The sequence below is a fragment of the Misgurnus anguillicaudatus genome, chromosome 23 (genome assembly GCF_027580225.2).
Source record: "Misgurnus anguillicaudatus chromosome 23, ASM2758022v2, whole genome shotgun sequence".
NCBI lineage: Eukaryota > Metazoa > Chordata > Actinopteri > Cypriniformes > Cobitidae > Misgurnus > Misgurnus anguillicaudatus.
In genome coordinates, this window is record NC_073359.2 from 4,470,663 (window position 1) to 4,492,617 (window position 21,955).

Below are 21,955 nucleotides of genomic sequence, written 5' to 3' on the forward strand. Positions count from 1 at the left end.
ATAGCATAAGAAGAAGGAAAGCATTTCATAACATGCTTGGACTTTACATATTTTGACAACTATTACATACTTTTATATTAAAATTTAATTTATAGCTGTTAATTATTGCTCAGTCCTGTAAAAGATGTCTCTTATCTTTACTTCATCTTTTATGTCTCCAGCAGAAAAAAATCTAATCATTAATCTTCATCTTTTTACTGCTAGTGCTCTTATTCTTGAGAAACAGTCTCAACTCGATTCACAGGACAGATTATGTTTTATATTTTTATAAACCTGTTCCTTTCATTACTAATAAACTGAGCCAATAATCTGCATATGTTTTATATTTTCTAAATTGGTATTTGGAGAAACTATTAAGAAATTAATGTATATAATTTAAAACCTATAAAACGTATTAAATTGAGCTGATGAAAACTTACTTTCAGACTTTCCAATGCAACTCATGTGGGTCTAAAAATAAGCAGCGTGTAAATGAGCTTAAAGGCTGGCAGACAATCTGGGACTGTGACAGTTTAATAAAAAAGCTCATTTACATCAGACACACTGATGGGCAACTTCTCTTCTTATTTTCGGCATGACGCTCGAGTCTGTTCCAAAATACGGCTCTGGTGTGCCCTTGTGTACAAGTGTCCCTAAAGTCTGCACTACATGATGTCATCAACGTGTCGACTCTGAGGAAGTCCACAAGTTCAGGGTGTGTCATATCTCTGAAAGGCAGGTACAAAAAAGCTTTATTAAAACATTATAGTAGCAAACCTTCAGAAAGCCAGGCCTTGTTTTAATCAGTATCATACAGTTTTATGTATTTAAGCATTTGTTTTGTCCATTGTATCTGAAAAAAAGACACAAACTCAGTTATTTTCAGAAAAGGCAGAACATTCAGAATTTGACTTTTCTGTGTTTCTCAGATTTCAGTCTCACTGCAGCCGTTATCACAGCGCTACTCAGCAAATAACCATCATGACAGCTGTGTGCATATTTTCAAAATAACACAAAAGTTCTGAGTGATGCGCTATGACGTTCAGTGCCACTGGCAGCGCTAAAACACTTGCACTTTTGGTTGTGTTAGTACATTTAAAGTAAAGCTTGCGTTAGAAAATAATAAATCCACCTTGATTGTGTTTCCTCATTTTCTTTATTAGGGGTTTCTCCAGTAATGATGGTACACAAAACAACGCGGCACACCGACACCTGACTTTGAAACCTGCAGAAGCTGTAATTTTGTAGCATCTTACTTCAATATTAATGATCAGCTATAAGTGCTGCACAGTGAGGCTGAAACTAGCTCAGTGATGATGTCATAGCTGACAATAAACCAATCAGCATCAAGGACTGAAACTATCTATTTTATCATTTACACTGTAACAAGTGAAAAGTTGGATCTACTTAAAGTTGCAGTCGGCACGATCGGTTCTTGTGGTGCTGCTTGAAATTGAACAATCCTAATTTAACATGCATAGACCTTATATTTAACGCAGCGTGATGGCGGAGAGTACATTCACTATCAAACTTTTTATTCCTTGGCTAACAACCATAGCTAGCTTAACAACCAATGAAAAGAAAACAACCAAGGAAAAGAAGGAAACGAAGATAGAAAGCGATCGTGTCTGTAATAAAACTAGGATCAATGTCGGACCAGCATTTGAAAGGTGGAGGGATCTATGAGCTTTTAAAGGGTTTTAGCTGGATGCAGAGCTTGACACATTTCTTCTTGACAGGTAATTGTGCTTTATCAACCATTTATTGTATTTCTGAGTGTTATGTAAGTAATCTAAGTATGCTTAAACACGCACTGATGAGGACGAGCTCGATATGAGGTTGCTCGGTGGTAGTGCGGGAGGCAGTGATGGAGTACTCGAGTCCTGGACTCGGACTCGAGTCCGACTCGAGTCACTATTCTTTGGACTCGAGTCCGACTCGAGAATCCATTCTCTGGACTTGTGACTCGACTTGGACTCGCGGATTGATGACTCGTACTTGGACTCGGACTCGAGGATATATACAATCGGACTTGAGCATTCATCACTTTGTTTTTGACTAACTATGTTATAAAAAATTATATAAGGTGTTACACTTTCCCTGTTTCGTGCCCAAGACCGGTCGCGATCTCCCTCCACAGACACTGCTACCTCTCGCTCTCTTTGCTTGACAACACACTCACTGACGTCACTCACTTTTACGCTCGTGCAATGCATGATGCATGATTCGCGGGCTAAATGTTCACATTTGTAAAATTCAGAAAGACGTGCCCCGGATCGTGAAGTTCGCCTACGCGAATTTTGCTTCTAATGCTGGAAATAGCAGCGCTAAATGTTGTGTGTGTAGGTAAAAGACTGGGACAACCTCAAACTTTAACAGACACCTGTCACGGATGCACCCAGAAAAGTAAGTAAAATGCTTTCCATTGCCTAACGTTAGCTTTTTTTTTAAAATATTACTGACTAAGGCATAAATAACAAACAGAAGAAGCTAGGGTTAATGTATGTCTGGTTCAGATTACAGCATTTTTTGTCTGTTGATAACTTAAAAAGAGTAACTAAACCCTAATCCAAGTTTATTTAGTTACTGATCTGTAAGAATGATGGTTTATTAGTGCTGTTCATTGATTTTGATGTACGTTTGGATATAAAGTGTTTCAATACTACAATATATGGTGTAAAAACGTCTGAGTGCTGCCCTCTTCAGGTTGAACGGTGGCTACTGCAGTTGAATTTTCCTATTTGATGTTGGGTCCAAAAAATGACTCCTACTATGGAAAATAAATTGTTTTTTTTAAGAAAATCATTTCAGGATGTTTTCTTAATAGACTTCAATGCCAACTCAGTTGTTTACAGCATGATTACAAATTAAATTTGTAAATTTTCTACGCTAGTTCTCAATCACAAGTTTACAACAATGGAAGTACACACATGCTTTTGATGGCTTAGTAAAGTTACAAAGTGTGTTCCAAAGTGTATGTCAAATCAGTAAATAAACTCCATTTGGAATCGTGACAGTGGTGTCATTTTTGTTTAATGTAGAACCTTTTTAATACATTTTATCAGTTTTTTGAAGGTCCCAAAGTGGAGACATGTAGGCACTCTCAGACTCGAATACAGGACTTGAGACTCGACTCGGACTCGAACACTGGGGACTTGAGACTCGACTCGGACTCGAACTCTGGTAATGGTGACTCGACTTGGACTCGACTCGGACTCTTCTTTGGTGACTCGGACTTGGACTCGGACTCGAACACTGGGACTCGAGACTCGACTCGGACTCGACAGTTGGTGACTCGACTACAACACTGGCGGGAGGGGCATAAAAATTGAAAACATTTGAAATCATCTCAATCCTCCAGAATTGCCGACTGTAGCTTTAAATAGTTACTTCAGTTGGTAACTAAAACAAGTTTATTAAAAGTTATTTTTTTAAGTTGATCCAACTGTTTATTTTTTACAGTGTAACAGTAAAGTCAGATGTATGATGAGATGTTGTGTTACCTCTTACAGTACAGGAATACTCTTTTAGCTCCTCACTGTTGATTGAGTCCAGGTACAGCTTGTTTAATAATGTCAATCCATCTGTTACCTGTTGTCCATTCTTATACCAGATGTAAGTATGTTTGTTATCCAGAGTGCAATAAGTTGAACAGCCTAATATCACTTTTTCTCCATCTATCACAGGGTCTGGGCTGCTTCTCACTTGTGTATCTGAAATTTCATAAAACATCAACTACTTTTCAAAGTTGGGCCTCATATTTTTGATTTAGCTCAATTGATAAAGCATGACCTAAACCTCTAATCACAGTCGTGTTGATATCAGACTCCTACTCAAGCTATAATGCTTTAGTATAATGAGTGCTGAACTACAGAGAGTTTATTATGAGCAGTTACCTGTAACAGTAAGAGCGACTCCAGAATAACCGGAAACTTCTTTTGATGTGTTAGTGATGAACCTGAACTGATATCTTCCAGGGTCTCTCGTGTTGACGTCTTTGATTCTCAGTGTGTTTCCCAAATACTCCACACGACCAGCAAACTGATGATCCTCAAGCAGATCCAAATGACTGTATTCCAAATGCCAGTATGTTTTCTCTACTGTATATCCAGTGGGATGTGAGTATGAAGAGTGTATATCTACTGTTGATCCCACTAAAGCACAAACTCTTCTAGAGGTGTAAGTTACACCCCAACAGCTACTGTTAGAAAGACCTGAAAGAGTCACAAAATACTGCTGTAACATTCACAATCAATTACAAACACACTCATACTGTATATGAATCAACAAGAAAACTGCTAATTTAATATATAATTAATTTAAATATTGTGTAAATGTCAGACTCACACACAGATGAAGAGGGAACTGAAACAGACTCAATGCAGGAATAACTGTCAGTGTTTTCACTGGATGACACAAATATGGTTTGGTTATATGTTAAATGTTGTCCATTCTTGGACCAGTGGTAAAAAAATGCAGATGTTAAAGGGCAGGAGGAATCACAGCTCAGTTTTACTCGCTGTCCTGTAGATTCAGGATTCATCTTCACCTGTAAACCTAAATAATCAAAATCTTACATTAGATGAGAAATGAAAAGAGTTTAACTGGACTGATGAGAATGTAAATGTACCTGAAACTGTTAGATTGACTGTGACTGAGCTGAGATGTTTAACTCCATCCTTCATAATGAACATGAGCTGATATTCTCCACTGTCTCTCTCTCTCGAATCTCTTATTGTGAGTCGTGAGTAATCTTTAGTGATCCTCTGATTCACTCGTCCTGAGTAATCTGAATCTAAAGTCAAATCTTCAGGTTCATCTTTGTTTCTCCAGTTTGTTCTCTGTTTCTGACTGAACCAGAACCCAGTTTTGATGTTGATGTTTGAGTAAACGCACCTCACCATCACCAGTCCCCCCCTTACAGCACAAATATTCAATTTATCACAGGTTACATTAAAGTTATCCAATGTTAGGGACCCTGAAAAAAAAACGTAACAGTAACATTAATAATATTTCTAGCTTATCTGTATTTAACTTCATTAAAATTACAGAGCGAGATGAGAGATTCAAACAGTCCTATAAGGATATGAACTCAGATTCATCAATTTTGTTCTAAAACATAAATCTCTAAGTTCGGTTTTAAATATACAAACTCACTTTAAACATTTTAGAGACTGATCCAAATGGAGAATTCAGCCTTTGGAGTACAGCGATGTAAATTAAATGAGACTAAACTAGTTTAAAATCTGACACACTTTTAAAAAAATATATAATGAATTGAAGTATTTCAGTATAATAACAAACTGTGTTTCATACCTTGAATGTGTAACAGCAGGATCAGTGATGAGAGTCTGAAGTTCATGATTTCTCTTTGTAGAAACTCACATATACCAGCTACAAAACATTAAACAAGAACTTTTCTTATTGCTGATAAAAACACAATGTTAGTTTGACTGTGACACTAAATTCATTCATCTCTTATTCAGATCTGCCTCTTTACAGTAAAATCAGTAACACATCACTGTTATTAACTAACAATAATTAAAATTAAAATATTTTATTATCAAGTTGCATATAATAAAACAATAAAAACATGCATACAAACACGTTGTTGTGCAGTTCTCTGTCCATGCATTAGTGGTTTTTAGCTGTTAGTTTTAGCTCTTGTTAAATGATCTGCTGATCTCAGTTCCTGTCATTGTGAAGAAAAATCTCAGTTCCTGCCAGCACCCTTCTGAGAATAGTTTGTCTATTTCTTGTTTTTTAGTAAATGTGAGTGAGTTAAACTTTCAGGAAATGATAATTGTTGACTTCAGCTTGTCAAACTAAACATTATAAGGCTGTTTCACTTTTACCTGTAAGTTTAAAACACATACTTACAAACATCAAACTTTTTAGAATAGCAGAAGATTCAACAACAGATCTTGACTACATTTACCTTTATGTTTACCTTGGTAGAGGTTATAGCCAGCTTATGAAGTTAGTTAATTTTGAACTTATGTTTTCTTTAAATTACAGATAATATTTATTATATTTGGGACACAAGAACCTCAGCATGTATGAGTGGATTTGATTCCCAATTCCCACTGAAATCATTCTGTTATCAGTCTACTAGAGATCCACTCCAGGTTTTTCCTTTTCCTGCTCGCTCCTCACAGTCTGTGGATGTCTTTCAGTTCTTATTTGTGTATCATTGTTTCCTGTCCTTGCGTCTTAACTCCACCTCCCTAGAATGTGAGGGAATGATGCAAGGAAAAGACTCAAGGACAGAGGAATCTAAGTTTTAAGTGAAATTGCATAGCCTCACTAAAGTTCATTCTCTATGATCAAATAGCCTTGAGAAATACTCGCTTACATGGACATACAAATATAATGTGTAACGGGTAAATGTTAGCCAGTATTGTAGAGGGTCATATCCTTGGTTGACATGGCGGTGTTTGTGTTGCTGGTGTTTCTGTTAATGATGAAGACTCAGAAGTGAGTCTCAACAGCTTCATTACCTTTAGATGGGCTGAAGAAACCTAACATTTTAAACACGATGAGATGGCAAAGTTAGAATACTTATCAAAGCTTCATTGCCTTTGGTCAGCAAGTCCAAGAGTTTGGTTTATCGCTTTTTAAACCATCAAGCACATGTACTGAAGTGTTTAACATTAAGCTATTGCAGTGTTTGTCCAGACTAGTTGAGAATAATTTGTCTGTGTTCACCTGTGATTCAGTTATATGCTTCCTTTAGTTGTTAACGTTGTGGCTGTGAGATTGTTTGACATAAATAAATAAATACAAAATGTGCTTAAAAGACAGTTTGACAAGCTGTATCTGTAGTGAAGCTGCAGTAGTAGCAGCAGCAGCATGTAGGCTGTCAATCACAGAAGTGGGCGGGACACAGAGGCAGACTGAACGCTCTTAAAGGAGAAACACACAAATATTGTACTCAGCATTATAGCTTCTTATAGACTCATTGTTTTGTGAATGTTGTAGTACATTAGACTCTGTTGTGTGTCGCCCTCTCCTGGAATAAACTTGAAGTCTTTATGTGGTAGATTTACAGCAGTGCATCATGTCTTCATGTTTCCCAGTAATAATATAATCCATACACTGTCAAAAACAAATGTTATAAATGATCTCTAGATGTCACTGGGGCGCTACCCTTTTAAAAAGTAAACCTGTGCACATAAAGAGTTCATATTAATACCTCGAGGTTCATACTGACACCACATATCTGTACCTAAATGGAGTCTTTACAAAGGGTACTGGCCCAGTGACAGTTTTGAGAACATTATTTCAATAAACTGTGAAAGTTCAACAATGTAGACAGAATTTTCAAGTTGATGTGACTCCTTTAAATTAAACATGACTTTCTTCTGTGTTATTTAGTGAATTCACTTTGGAAATCCTTTTGATCTGTACACCACAGAGAGACTCTTGTATATTTGGTGCAGTGTTGTTTTTGTCCACTAGAGGCAGTTGACTCGGCTGTATTGGGTGAACTGATTTCATCTAACCTAAATGAAGAAGTCAACTAAACACAGACATGCACACGGTTACTGTGATGTTTCAAGAAAATTACTTCATCTAAATATTTTCTTTATTGTAATGAATCCTCTGCTTATTGATGTTGATTTTGCCTGAAATAGGTGAGCAAATACATACAAAGATAATCTGCCTGACCATAATTCATACTTCATACTCTTTAAGTACGGCCATGGATGCGCCCACTGCACTCAGTATCTGCCTTCATCCATGTTGTTGTGAATGCTGCAAGTGGGTTAAAAATAATCACTGAACTTCATGACACATGACCCTACAAGATTATTACTGATAGACTGTTTGTCCCTTACAAAAAACAATCACGATACAGAAAAGAAAAAATCCTCTTACTAACATAACTTTTTCTCAATGACTTTTTACTCTGAAAAATGGTACTTTCGCCCCTGCTCTCCACTACTTGGGAAGTAAATTTTTGAAGTTATTGTCCACCTCTGCTGTCAACTGTGTGGTAACATCATTAAAAAGGGTAACACTTTATTTTACGACCCGCAAAGTACAGCGTAATTAAACCGAATTTACAGCGTACCTATTTGTAACAACAGAGTACCTCTACAGTACGTACTTGTAGGTATAAGGGAATAATATTTTAAGTTTGGGGTAATAAGGGGGTAAGAATATATGGAAAATTATTCTCTAAGTATTTCATACCTACAGGGTACCTATTGTAATATTACGTGGTATGTATGACTTATGTCAATGGGTAATATGATCTATGTGTAATATGTTTTTTTTTCATATTTGCTACTTACCTGATGAAGTGTTTTGTATACCCTACAGTTGATGTCTACAAGCCACGTCGGCAAATAAAATATAACACACAATAAAAATAATAGCAACTTGTACCTCTTTGATCTGTATATGTATACAGGAGTTACCAGGTAACTATATATTTGCGGGCTGTAAATTAAAGTGGGGCTTATTCCCCGCTTGTACTGTGTATGTACCAGGTAACTCTCATATCAACCCATTCTCACCAAAAAGCGTACAAATGACACGCAGTGTCATTATCGTGCAATAGATACGCCAAATTCCGATTTTGCGTGCATATGATACGCCAGTCCTTCCCATTCACTTATATGGCGAATCGTTTCGTGACGTTTTATTTATTGTTTTCTCATTTGTTTTCTGTTTTTTTTTACCATTTTCGCTTGGGTTTAGGGTTAGAACCCATCTGACATTTTGTTATATAAAAATCACATCCTAACCCAAACCCCAACTCTAACCCCAACTCCAAGCGACCATGGCTTAAATATAGATAAAAACATAGAGAAACCTGTATATTAAATAACCTGCTTAAACAAATGTGAAATCTAACCCTAAACCCAAGCGAAAATGGTTTAAAAAACAGAAAACAAATGAGAAAACAATAAATAAAACGTCACAAAACGATTCGCCATATAAGTGAATGGGAAGGACTGGCGTTTCATATGCACGCAAAATCGGAATTTGGCGTATCTATTGCACGATAATGACACTGCGTGTCATTTGTACGCATCTTGGTTGGTCATATTTGCGGGCTGTAAACTAAAGTGGTGCTTTGTTCACCTCTTGTTATAAATGTTATAGGGTAAATACCATAAACATACAGAATATTGTTATTTTTATTTTAAAACTTATTTCAAAACATCTTTAAAACACTATAATTAAGTCAACACTTAATGTTTATTATCACATAACTTTTATTTCAAATAAAGTCATGACAAATTTTCGTTGTTTTTGCGGCTGGCTTCCTCTGTTGGTGTTCTTGTCCACTCGGATGATGAGTTGATTTCGTCTCACAAATGCTGTTCTGCATTACATATAAAAAACATAAATGAAAGCCTTCAGTAAATGTTTCTTCACTGTGCCTTGACAGAAACAGAGTTCTTTGAGCCAGTTAATAACTTTAGGCTAACGTATGTGCTAGCTAACCTGATACAGTTAGCTGGCAACTTTCTTGAAAAAACATTGTTTGAAATGCTTTAGTCATGTATTAACAAAACCAGTCACCTTATCCAGCATGTGGATCCTGCTGACATCACTCGCAGCCGTACTCCACAGTGTAGAAAGTTTTTAAAACCCCTTAAAGAAATTTCACCTCAGGATCGCGTTCCAGCAAACCTCCTGCAGACGGCCGCGCGCTCTACACCTGCGCAGTAGCCTACGCCTGTAGTCGTCTTTTGCTTTAGCAGGAGCTGATATCTGCTGTTGTTTCATTCTGGTTTGCCATTGCATAAATTATATTTGGCTAAAATACTTGTGTTTGCACATGTTGCAAATTTTATTTTACCAATGATAACACCTATTAAAAATAAACAAATAGCGTGCTGCTTTGTGGTCATTATTGTGTCATTTGAAATAAAAGTAAATAAATTGCAAAGCACCACTTCAAATATGTCCGCAAATGTGAGAGTTTCCTGGTAAAAAGGGAATAAGTTGCTATTTTTATTGTACTTACCTTAAAAAAAGATAACCACATTAAATCAGCTGGACTTTTGTTATTAAAAGCAAGTAATATAGGCTACTAAAATAAAAGTGATGTGCTGTTATATTTATTTGCCGATGTGGCTCGTGGGCATCGACTGTATACAACATTCAGTAGTCAATATGAAAATTCACAATAAAATAAAATAAAAAAAAAAACATAATTTCCTTACAATAGGTACCCTGTAGTTATAAAATACTTAGAGTATAAATAATTTATAATTCTTCATATTCTTACCCCCTTATTACCCCAAACTTAAAATATTATTCCCTTATACCTACAAGTACGTACTGTAGAGGTACCCTGTTGTTAAAAATATGTACGCTGTAAATTCGGTTTAATTACGCGGTACTTTGCGGGTCGTAAAATAAAGTGTTACCTTAAAAAGCCTCATGTGTTCAACAGAATAAAGAAACTCATACAGGTTTAGATCAACATGAGGGTGAGGAAATGATGACAGCACTTTTATGATTAAATAAACTCTCCTGTTAAAACAGTAAATGACCAATCAAAATCAACTTTTTATATGTACTTTTATTTCATCTTTATTTAACTAAGTCTCCCAACTCTTTTTGATTGAAACCTTGCATAGAAGACACATTATTACATAAAGATGAAATTAAAAAACAATACAAATAGAGAACAAAGTTAAAATTCACTAATGTAAAGGACTTTTAATAGTATTTGTAAATACTGAAATGTAAATGTATTTATAGAAAATCCAGCTTGAGAATAGCAATAACACACTCTTATAACAGATAAACATCTTTATAAGCTTCACACTTTCAATAAGGGCTTTAAACTTGCATGGTAATAAAATGATCAAGCTGATGTTATTTCTGAAGATTAATTTATGACCAGAGTGCAGAATAAGCAAAAGATTTTCTACTGAGTCCTGAATGAAACCTAAATACACTGAAGAGTCGACATCTAGAAGAGACAAAATCATAGCAACTATTTGTTAGTAAAAGAAGATTACCCAAAAAAGCCTTAATAACCTAAAAAAGCCTTAAAAACAAATGCTTTCCTAACTGCAAGATTAAAGCACAGCCCTGTAATAAAATCTTAACCTAACTAAAAACAGCATTGAGTTTAATAACAGTCTGACTTATAGTGAAGATGAAATTAGATCACAGTATCATCTACATAAAGATGCACTATAGCAAAGTTTTTACAGGATTTATTCATTGTGATGTTACAGTTGATCTGACACTGACACAAGACTGTTGAATGATAAACTCAATACTTCAATGAATAATTCATCTATTTGAACATTAGATTATTTACACTGAACTGTCATTAATATGTCACTGTATATGACATCACTGCATCACTGATGTCACTGCTGAGAGACTGTTAAGGTGATGATGTCATAAAGAGAGTTGTGACATCACTCCAGTAGTTCTGGTCTGATCTACTCACATACCTGCAACATCTAACAATGACAAACACACAGAAAGAGATAATGTTATAAAATCTGACCATTAGTTTATTTAACATACAGATATACAGATTTTCTCACCTCTATTTGTTTGTCATCAGTTTTGTTTTTAGATGAGTTCAATTTATTCATTCTGATGAAAAACCTGTAGGGTCAAAATTCACACTCTTACAATCTGAATTCATATCAGAATATTCACTGTATGTTATGCAGTTTTGAGTTTTACTTGATATTTTTACTTACCAGATCCATACAGCTCCTATAATGAGAAACTGAGGCAGAAACACCAACAGAGGGACAAACACTGAACTGTACACTACTGCTTCAGTGGCTTTGTCCATTTCTTCGTTGTTTCTGTCAGTTGTTTCATTGTTTCTGTCCATTGAATCTGAAGAAAGACAAAGCTCAGAAAATTGAGAACATAACTTTACTCTTCAGCTTAAATGACAAAGACTCGTGATGTTAAAATCAATACAGTAAATCTATCAGATAGATCATCTGAATTCAGGTATGAGAGGCTGTGCTACATTATGAATATCATCACAACTGAAGAGTAATGACCTTTAACCCGTGACTTACACACTGGCACAGAGACAAATGAGTGAAATCTTTTAATAAATCAAATTTCTATAAAATGAAAATAATAATGACACAAATGTTTCTTTCATTATGAGATATACTGAAGTGTTTGACATATAAACTATAACTGCTACAATATTAATGATCATCTATAAGTGCTGCACAGTGAAAGTACCTCAGTGATGATGTCATAGCTGTGAATAAACCAATCAGCATCAAGGACTGAAACTCTCTCTTATATAATTTCATCAGATGTATGATGAGATGTTGTGTTACTTCTTACAGTACAGGAATACTCTTGTAGCTCCTCACTGTTGATTGAGTCCAGGTACAGCTTGTTTAATAATGTCAATCCATCTGTTACCTGTTGTCCATTCTTATACCAGATGTAAGTATGTTTGTTATCCAGAGTACATCTGGTTAAACAGCTTAATATCACTTTTTCTCCATCTATCACAGGGTCTGGACTGCTTCTCACTCGTGTACCTGAGATTTCATATAACAGAGTTCACATAAACTACTTTTTAAAGTTAGGCCTGAAATGTTTGATTTAGCTCAATTGTGGCCTAAACCTTTGCCATCAGACTCCTCATCGAGCTATAATGCTTCAGTATAATGAGTGCTGCACTACAGAGAGTTTATTATGAGCAGTTACCTGTAACAGTAAGAGTGACTCCAGGATAACCAGAAACTTTATCTGATGTGTTAGTGATGATGATAAATCGATATTCTCCAGCATTACTCATGTTGACGTCTTTGATTCTCAGCGTATTTCCCACATCACGCAGATCACTGAAATTCCCACTATAAATGTAATGCCAGTATGTTTCCTTTACTGTATATCCAGTGGGATGTGAGTATGAAGAGTGAATATCTACTGTTGATCCCACTAAAGCACAAACTCTTCTAGAGGTGTAAGTCACACCCCAACAGCTACTGTTAGAAAGACCTGAAAGAGTCACAAAATACTGCTGTAACATTCACAATCAATTACAAACACACTCATACTGTATATGAATCAACAAGAAAACTGCAAAGTTTGTTCTTCCATTTTAATATAAATGTTTTATAAATGTCAGACTCACACACAGATGAAGAGGGATCTGAAACAAACTCAGAGCAGGAATAACTGTTAGTGTTTTCACTGGATGATACAAATATGCTTTGGTTATTTATTAAATGTTTTCCATTCTTGAACCAGCGGTAACCATATTCAGATGTTAAACGGCAGGATGAATCACAGCTCAGTTTTACTCGCTGTCCTGTAGATTCAGGATTCATCTTCACCTGTAAAACTAAATAATCAAAACTTTACATTAGATGAGAAATGAAAAGAGTTTAACTGGACTGATGAGATTGTAAATGTACCTGAAACTGTTAGATTGACTGTGACTGAGCTGAGATGTTTAACTCCATCCTTCATAATGATCATGAGCTGATATTCTCCACTGTCGCTCTCTATCAGATCATCTATTCTGAGCTCTGAGTAATCTTTAGTAATCCACTGATTCACTCGTCCTGAGTAATCTGAATCTAAAGTCAAATCTTCAGGTTCATCTTTGTTTCTCCAGTTTGTTCTCTGTTTCTGACTGAACCAGAACCCAGTTGTGATGTTGATATTTGAGTTATTGCACCACACTCTCACCTCTTTCCCCCTCACAGCACAAATATTCAGTTCATCACAGGTTACATTAAAGTTATCCAATGTTAGGGACCCTGAAGAAGAAACGGTAAAATTATTAATATTTGTAGCTTACTGTAATGTTACTTGATTAAAATGAGAGACAGATGAGAGATTCAGACAGTCTTATAAGGATATAGGGCCCCATCATACGCTGGTGCAATGCAGCCCAAAGCATGACGCAAGTGTTTTTTGCTAGTTTCAGCCAGGCGCAGTTGTCATTTTCATTTTCACTTCCAGTGTCACATTGTTTGCCATTTCTGCACCCATGGGCATGCTGGTCTAAAAACATGGTGTGTTCAGACAAATTTTTGGCTTGTTCCTATTTTGAGGTAACTAAAATAGAGTAAATTTAATATGCAGACAGATAAGTTAAAGGTGAAACGCGCATCTTGCCAGACCAGTGGTGTAGTGGTGTCTGGAGAAGTGGGTATACTCTTAATTTATGCCCCCAGTCAGGGGTGTCGCTAGCCCCTTTTTACTGGGGCACGTGCCCCAGTGTAAATCTTTTGTGCACCTGTGTAAATCTCAAGTTTACATTTTAGCAGTTAAATAGTTTATTCATTTACAAAGACAATCGCGGCAAAACGGATCTATATGCAATGTAGTTACCCAATTCACGTTTGAAAAAGCGACGCAGCAGTTGCACTGACGCGTCCGCGCACGGACATGAATTGGTGCGCGGACGCGGACATGAATTGAGGCGTGCACGCGACTGTTTTGCCGTGCGCAGCCGCATACAAAGTACACGCGCTTGAGTTGGTTTATGAAAACATGACGAGAATAAAGTAAGTTTCTAAATAATAATGAAAATCTTATTTTCACCCGATGATTGACGCATGTGATGGACATCAGAAATGTTTTGTGCAAAGCAGGAAAAGGGAAGCAAGAATGAGAGATGATAAATTTAAGGGAGTAAAGACACATAACATCTTACCCTGTCAGGGCTCAAACATTAGAGGGAAAAATCTCAGAAAAACCTCTGTCAATAGTCTATAAAATTGCATTGTTCACATACAAAACCTGTGTTCTGTATTTTCAGATATGAAATTAATATTTAGTTCACTAGCTCTAGGTCATTACATAAATAGTTAGCAGTAACTAAGATAGATTTTTTAGTAGCAGTCATAAAATGAAAAAAGAAAGTTATTAATCATTGTTATGTAAAATGCAAATGTGCATAAAAATATTTTCTCTCCTGCCATTATTATAAACATTTTATGCCTTTAAACATGTTCATAATGTTGTATATATGTATATATGAAGATGATACTTAAATATTTTTAAATAAATGTTTGTCTTTTCCAGTACTTGTTGCAATATTGGAATATTGGGTTAAGCAAAGGAAATTGTATCTTGCACACCGCAGGCTTTCAAGAAAAAGTAAAAAAAAAACGGGGGGCCCGTGCCCCAGTAGAGCTTTATGTCTAGCAACGCCCCTGCCCCCAGTAGAAGTGGGTTTACCCCCTGACATCAAATAAAGAGGTGGGTATACTCCGTATACCTGCGTATACCCTGCACTACACCACTGTGCCAGACTCAGAAAAACTTCACCTTTGACTTTTATCACTCATCTAACCCCGAGAGGCCTGCTCTGACCCAAGTTATTCGGCGGGCCAGAAAAGCCTGCGGTCTTAAGCCCCAACTAAGCCCTGTTGAGGAACGATCAAGCCTGGAAGTGACAATGCAAACGCGGCAGGAACTGGCACACCCGCTTGAAGCCCGGTAGTGCAAACAGCACTGTGATAATTAAAAGCTAAAATGTTTTGTCAAGCTGCTTCACTGAAACACCATGTATGGAGGATCAACTTAAACATAATCTTTTCATAACGATAGACAGTCACTGTCAGATCTGGATGTTATTCTCTTATGAATAAGAAGTTTCAGTATATAACACTGTCTACATAACACAAAACTGTGATTCATACCTTGAATGTGTAACAGCAGGATCAGTGATGAGAGTCTGAAGTTCATGATTTCACTTTGTAGAAACTCACATATACCAGCTACAAAACAAAGAAGAGTTTTATTATTCCTGAAATAAAAACACACGTTTAGTTTCATTGTGAGCCTCAATTCATGAATCTGTTATTATTTTTCAGATCTGCCTCTTTACAGTAAAATCATCATGACAGTAACACACAACTGTTATTACAACTAAGATTGTAATATTTTGTTTAAGTTGCATATAATTAAAAGATTAAACATGAATACATTACACAGTGCAGTTGTTGTTCAGTTCTCTGTCCATGCAGCAGTGGGTTGTAAGTTTATGTCAGTTCTAACTCTTGATAGGTGATCTCATAATCTCAGTTGCTTCCTTTTCCTAAATGAAGTTGATGTGTAGATCAGCAGCGCCTTTTCACACCTCCGATATGAAAAACTTTTCTAAAAGGTCCGTTGTTAACTGGTGGGAGGGAAGAGTGTGAAGAAAAAGTGGAGATTGCATAAAAGGGAAGTTTAAGTCAAACAATATTGCTGATTTGGACACAGACAATGTAAACACACATTTCACCCGTAGAAACATAAATTTTTATTGAACGTGTGTCATATTTGTAGTCGAAAGTAACATACATTTAGAATTTGGTGCCTATTTGACCGAGAAAAGGAGTGTTTGTAGTCTAACCTCCTCAACAAAGATATTGGACTTCCTTCTTTCAATGATGCAAAATGATGATTTTTACATTATTGAAAGAAGGAAGTGCAACACTGAAATCTGTATTTCTCCTCTTTCAGGGGAAACTGAGGAAATGATGCATGACCATTCAAAAACATGACTGGGGTTCTAACTATACAAAGCTTAATGCAAATGGGTGAAGTGTCACTTTAAATGTGTTTAAACAGCCACAAAAGACTGACTACTCTCTGTTTACGGATGTAATATGATGTACAGAGCACTATGTTTTTACCTCAGACTTCTTGCAAGTTGCGCTAACTTAATTCATCAATGGCTCTAAATTATCAGAGAAAGCCAATAAATATACAAAACAATGTGCAGCATGTTTATGTAACTACACAAGCAGCGGACTGTGACCTAATATTAGTGCACATCATTTCTCCTCTCGTGTATAAAGGAAGGCAGAGGGACTCGCTCATTGACAATCCCCTCAAAGTAATCAGGACAGAAGCGGTCGTAAGTGAAGAAACGAGATGAATTAAAACATCACGTGAATGCATCTCTCTCGTCCACTTGTGATCCGATCGACTAAAACAAATCTTAATAAACAGCCTTAAAGCAACACTTAACAGGTTTAACAATGGGACAATCTAAACTTTGGGCAGGTCATCTGGGACGACTCAAAATGTGTCACAGAATTAGTAAACATTTTTTCTGGCCAGGTTTGACTAAAGATATAGTTGAGATTACAAGACATTACCAGTACACTGCTCATCGATGCTCTACAAAAGCTCCACTAAAGCCTTTGCCAGTATTATGATGATTGGGTATAAATATTGACCCACTATAGAGGAGTAAGGCTGGTAACAAACATATGTTGGAGATTTCTGACACGTTTTCACTTTAAAGAACATTAAAGCCCAATCTGTAGCTTTCTGTTTGTTTCAGTTATTTGTATGTAAAGCATTGTGGATGTTTATGAGAAGACTTATGGTTTATTTCCTGCTTTAGGTCAAGTGACAATTATACAATGCAAATATATAAAATTTAAATACATGACAACGTGTACTTATATTACAAGATAACAATATGGAGTTCGTCATGTGTTATAAATCATCATACTCATAAATGGTACAACCACAAATAATGTATTGAAACTGTTGTAATGATTATTGATTAGACAACAACATACATTATAATAATGTTTATTATAAGGGAATATACCTGCAATAATGCATTATAAACACAGACTTCATAGAAAGTGTTACCACATACTGCAGTCAAAACAGAAAACAGAGAAATATATTCAAAAGATAACATTTATCTGACTATTATGAATGTTTTAATACAAATATAATATGTGGAAAAATATCTCAAAAATGCAGGATTAATAAAGCTTTATTAAAACATTTACAGTAGCAAACCTTCAGAAAGCCAAGCCTTGTTTTAATCAGTATCATACAGTTTTATGTATTTAAGCATTTGTTTTGTCCATTGGATCTGAAAAAAAGACACAAACTCAGTTATATTCAGAAAAGGCAGAACATTCAGAATGTGACTTTTCTGTGATTCTCAGATTTCAGTCTCACTGCAGCCGTTATCACAGCGCTACTCAGCAAATAACCATCATGACAGCTGTGTGCATATTTTCAAAATAACACAAAAGTTCTGAGTGATGTGCTATGACGTTCAGTGCCACTGACAGCGCTAAAACACTTTCACTTTTGGTTGTGTTAGTACATTTAAAGTACAACTTGCGTTAGAAAATAATAAATCCACCTTGATTGTGTTTCCTCATTTTCTTTTTTAGGGGTTTCCCCAGTAATGATGATACACAAAACAACGCGGCACACCGACACCTGACTTTGAAACCTGCAGAAGCTGCGCCAGTGACTTATTTGATTTATTAGGCAATATTTAGATTTCTTGTACTTGAACATTTTGTAATTTTGTATCATCTCACTTCAATATTAATGATCAGCTATGAGTGCTGCACAGTGAGACTGAAAGTAGCTCAGTGATGATGTCATAGCTGAGAATAAACCAATCAGCATCAAGGACTGAAACTATCTATTTTATCATTTACACTGTAACAAGTGAAACGTTAGATCAACTTAAAGCTGCAAGATTTTTTGATCATATTTACTGAAACCGACACTATGCTCCAATAGAACAACATAAATTAGACAGTTTAAGAAAAAAATGAAAATGATTAGAGAAATCATACAAAGTCTAATTTCGTCTTGCTCTCGTGGTACTTTGACGTCATCCGGCCGTCGGTTCTAGTGGCGCTGCATGAAGTCGAACAAGCCTAATATCACATGAATCTGCCTGAAGTTCACATGTGTGTTGGATTGAACGCAGCTTGATGGCGGAGAGAACATTCACTAACAAACTTTCAATTCCTTGGCTAACAACCAGAGCTAGGAAAACAACCAATGAAAAGAAAACAACCAAGGAAAAGAAGGAAACGAAGATAGAAAGCGACCTGTAATGAAATTAGGATCAATATCGGACCAGCATTTGAAAGGTGGAGGGATCTATGAGCTTTAAAAGGGTTTTAGCTGGATGCAGAGCTTGTCACATTTCTTCTTGACAGGTAATTGTGCTTTATCAACCATTTATTGTATTTCTGAGTTTTATGTAAGTAATCTAAGTATGCTTAAAAATGCACTGCTGAGGACGAGCTCGATATGAGGTTGCTCGGTGGTAGTGTGGGAGGGGCAAAAAATTGAAAACATTAGAAATCATCTCAATCCTCCAGAGTTGCCGACTGTAGCTTTAAAGAGTTACTTCAGTTGGTAACTAAAACTAGTTTTGTTCAACTTAAAATTTCACTTGAATTTCACAATAAGAAACAACTTAATTTTTTAAGTTGATCCAACTGTTTACTTTTTATAGTGTAACAGTAAAGTCAGATGTATGATGAGATGTTGTGTTAACTCTTACAGTACAGGAATACTCTTGTAGCTCCTCACTGTTGATTGAGTCCAGGTACAGCTTGTTTAATAATGTCAATCCATCTGTTACCTGTTGTCCATTCTTATACCAGATGTAAGTATGTTTACTATCCAATGAGCAATAAGTTGAACAGCGTAATATCACTTTTTCTCCATCTATCACAGGGTCTGGACTGCTTCTCACCCATGTAGCTGAAATTTCACATAAAATTACTTTTCAAAGTTGGGCCTCATATTTTTGATTTAGCTCAATTGATAAAGCATTACCTAAACCTCTAATCACAGTCATGCTGATATCAGACTCCTACTCGAGCTATAATGCTTCAGTATAATGAGTGCTGCACTACAGAGAGTTTATTATGAGCAGTTACCTGTAACAGTAAGATAGACTCCAGAAGAACTAGAAACTACATCTGATGTGTTAGTGATGAGGTTAAAGTGATATTGTTTAGCGTCACTCATGCTGGCATTTTTTATTCTCAGTGTGTTTCCCAGATACTCCACACGACCAGAAAACCGAGGATCCTCACGTAGATCTCTGAATTCCCCACGATAACCGTAATACCAGTATGTTTTCTCTACTGTATCTCCAGTGGGATGTGAGTATGAAGAGTGAATATCTACTGTTGATCCCACTAAAGCACAAACACTTCTAGAGGTGTAAGTTACACCCCAACAGCTACTGTTAGAAAGACCTGAAAGAGTCACAAAATACTGCTGTAACATTCACAATCAATTACAAACACACTCATACTGTATATGAATCAACAAGAAAACTGCAAAGTTTGATCTTCCATTTTAATATAAATATTTTATAAATGTCAGACTCACACACAGGCGAAGAGAAATCTGAAAAAGGCTCAGAGCAGGAATAACTGTTAGTGTTTCCTCTGGATGACACAAATATGCTTTGACTATTTTTTAAAGGTTGTCCATTCTTGGACCAGCGGTAATTATTTTCAGATGTTTTTGGGCAGGAGGAATCACAGTTCAGTTTTACTCGCTGTCCTCTAGGTCCAGGATTCATCTTCACCTGTAAAACTAAATAATGAAAACCTTAAATTAGATGAGAAATGAAAAGAGTTTAACTGGACTGATGAGAATGTAAATGTACCTGTGACTGTTAGATTGACTGTGACTGAGCTGAGATGTTTAACTCCATCCTTCGTAATGATCATGAGCTGATATTGTCCACTGTCTCTCTCTCTCGGATCATGTATTATGAGCTTTGAGTAATCTTTAGTGATCCTCTGATGCACTCGTCCTGAGTAATCTGAATCTAAAGTCAAATCTTCAGGTTCATCTTTGTTTCTCCAGTTTGTTCTCTGTTTCTGACTGAACCAGAACACAGTTGTGATGTTGATGTTTGAGTAATCGCACCTCACTGTCACCACTCCTCCCTCCCTTTGAGTTTAGTGTGTGCGTTGCCTTTCCCTGTGCGCATCATCAACTGAGCATCTGAGTGAATTTCCCTAAAAGAGTGATACGAGAGAGCTTTGTGCCTTGTTAAAGGCAGCCACTCTCTCGTATATCCGGAGATTAGCGTCCTTTTCAGGATGGCTTTTCGTCCGTGCAATCTTGGATGCGGGAAGTATATGGGTCCGAAGGACGGTCACAAGCGTTGTCTTTCGTGCTTGGGCATCGAGCACGCAGAGGCGGCGTTCGCTGGGGGTAAGTGTTCTCACTGCGAGAACATGTCCCTTGTGGATTTGCGGAGACGGTTGTCTTTCCTCCGGGAAAAACGCAACCCACGTCCGACAAGCTCTGAACGCCGCCACGGAGCGGCCGTGAAGCTCTCGAAGGACGATCTCCGCATCACTGTGCTGAGCCGGTCGGGGGATTCGTCCTCCGGCTCTCAGCCTCCTCGTCCACAGCCGGTTGATGTGCCGATGGAAACTTCAGAGTCGTGTTCTACGATGTCTGTTGGATCTGTCGTGCCTCCCTCCGGATCCACGGAGACCGCAGCATCCGAGGGTGGGCCCTCTCCCTCTGAGGATCCGGATGTCCTCCCCCCTTCCGGACGGGTCGTGACGCCGGATTTCGATCCAGAGATGGTGGCCGTGCTCTCTCGAGCAACGGAGACCGTATGGTTGGAGTGGGTTCACCCCCCACAGCCCGAACCGTCCCGCCTGGATGATTGGTTCTTTGGAGCTGCCCGGGTTTCACAGCCCTCTCCGCCAGTACCTTTCTTCCCCGAGGTGCACGAGGAGCTGACCAGGACCTGGAGGTCGCCGTATTCTACCCGTTTACGGCCGTTTCAGCCCTCCCCCCTCAACTGCCTCACCGATGGAGCCGCTAAGGGTTATACGGGGATCCCCCCCGTGGAGCGTGCGGTCGTGATGCAGCTGTGTCCGGCCAACGCTCCCACTTGGAAGGATCGCCCAACCCTCCCCTCCCGTGCTTGCAGACAGTCTTCCGGTTTAACGGGGGCTGCCTATCAGGCATGTGGAGAGGCGGCTTCAGCCCTGCACGCTATGGCGTTGCTGCAGGTCCACCAGGCTAAGGCCTTGAGAGATCTGCACGAGGGAGGACACGACTCGCCTGTGCTTTCGGAGCTCCGGGCCGCTACGGATCTGGCCCTCCGTGCTACGAAGGTCACGGCACAGGCGATTGGTCGTGCGATGTCAATGATGGTGGTCCAGGAACGCCATCTGTGGCTCTGTCTGGCCGACATGACGGATGC

At 37.5% G+C, this 21,955-nt stretch overlaps 2 protein-coding genes across 4 annotated transcripts in view; both read right to left on the bottom strand.

Moving 5' to 3' along the window:
• LOC141359297 (uncharacterized) overlaps nt 1–5,656 on the bottom strand; it is a 75,861-nt gene extending 70,205 nt beyond the window's left edge. Inside the window, exons 1-4 of one of the 3 annotated variants that reach the window (XM_073861534.1) lie at nt 5,581–5,656; nt 5,296–5,373; nt 4,610–4,957; nt 3,885–4,536 (exon numbers count right to left, since the gene is read on the bottom strand). In XM_073861534.1, the coding sequence (XP_073717635.1) occupies nt 4,283–4,536; nt 4,610–4,957; nt 5,296–5,373; nt 5,581–5,614 (714 nt within the window). In that variant the 5' untranslated portion in view covers nt 5,615–5,656 and the 3' untranslated portion in view covers nt 3,885–4,282. Of the gene's footprint in view, nt 1–3,884; nt 4,537–4,609; nt 4,958–5,295; nt 5,374–5,580 lie in introns of those variants that run through there. The other 2 variants (XM_073861532.1, XM_073861533.1) reach the window with 2 other exon arrangements.
• The window catches only part of LOC129453658 (uncharacterized), a 203,946-nt gene that overhangs the window by 174,780 nt on the left and 7,211 nt on the right, over nt 1–21,955 (bottom strand). Inside the window, exons 2-5 of the mRNA XM_073861518.1 lie at nt 15,624–15,701; nt 13,383–13,730; nt 13,100–13,309; nt 12,670–12,963 (exon numbers count right to left, since the gene is read on the bottom strand). Coding sequence (XP_073717619.1) covers nt 12,670–12,963; nt 13,100–13,309; nt 13,383–13,730; nt 15,624–15,701 — 930 coding nt within the window. The remainder of the gene's footprint in view (nt 1–12,669; nt 12,964–13,099; nt 13,310–13,382; nt 13,731–15,623; nt 15,702–21,955) is intronic.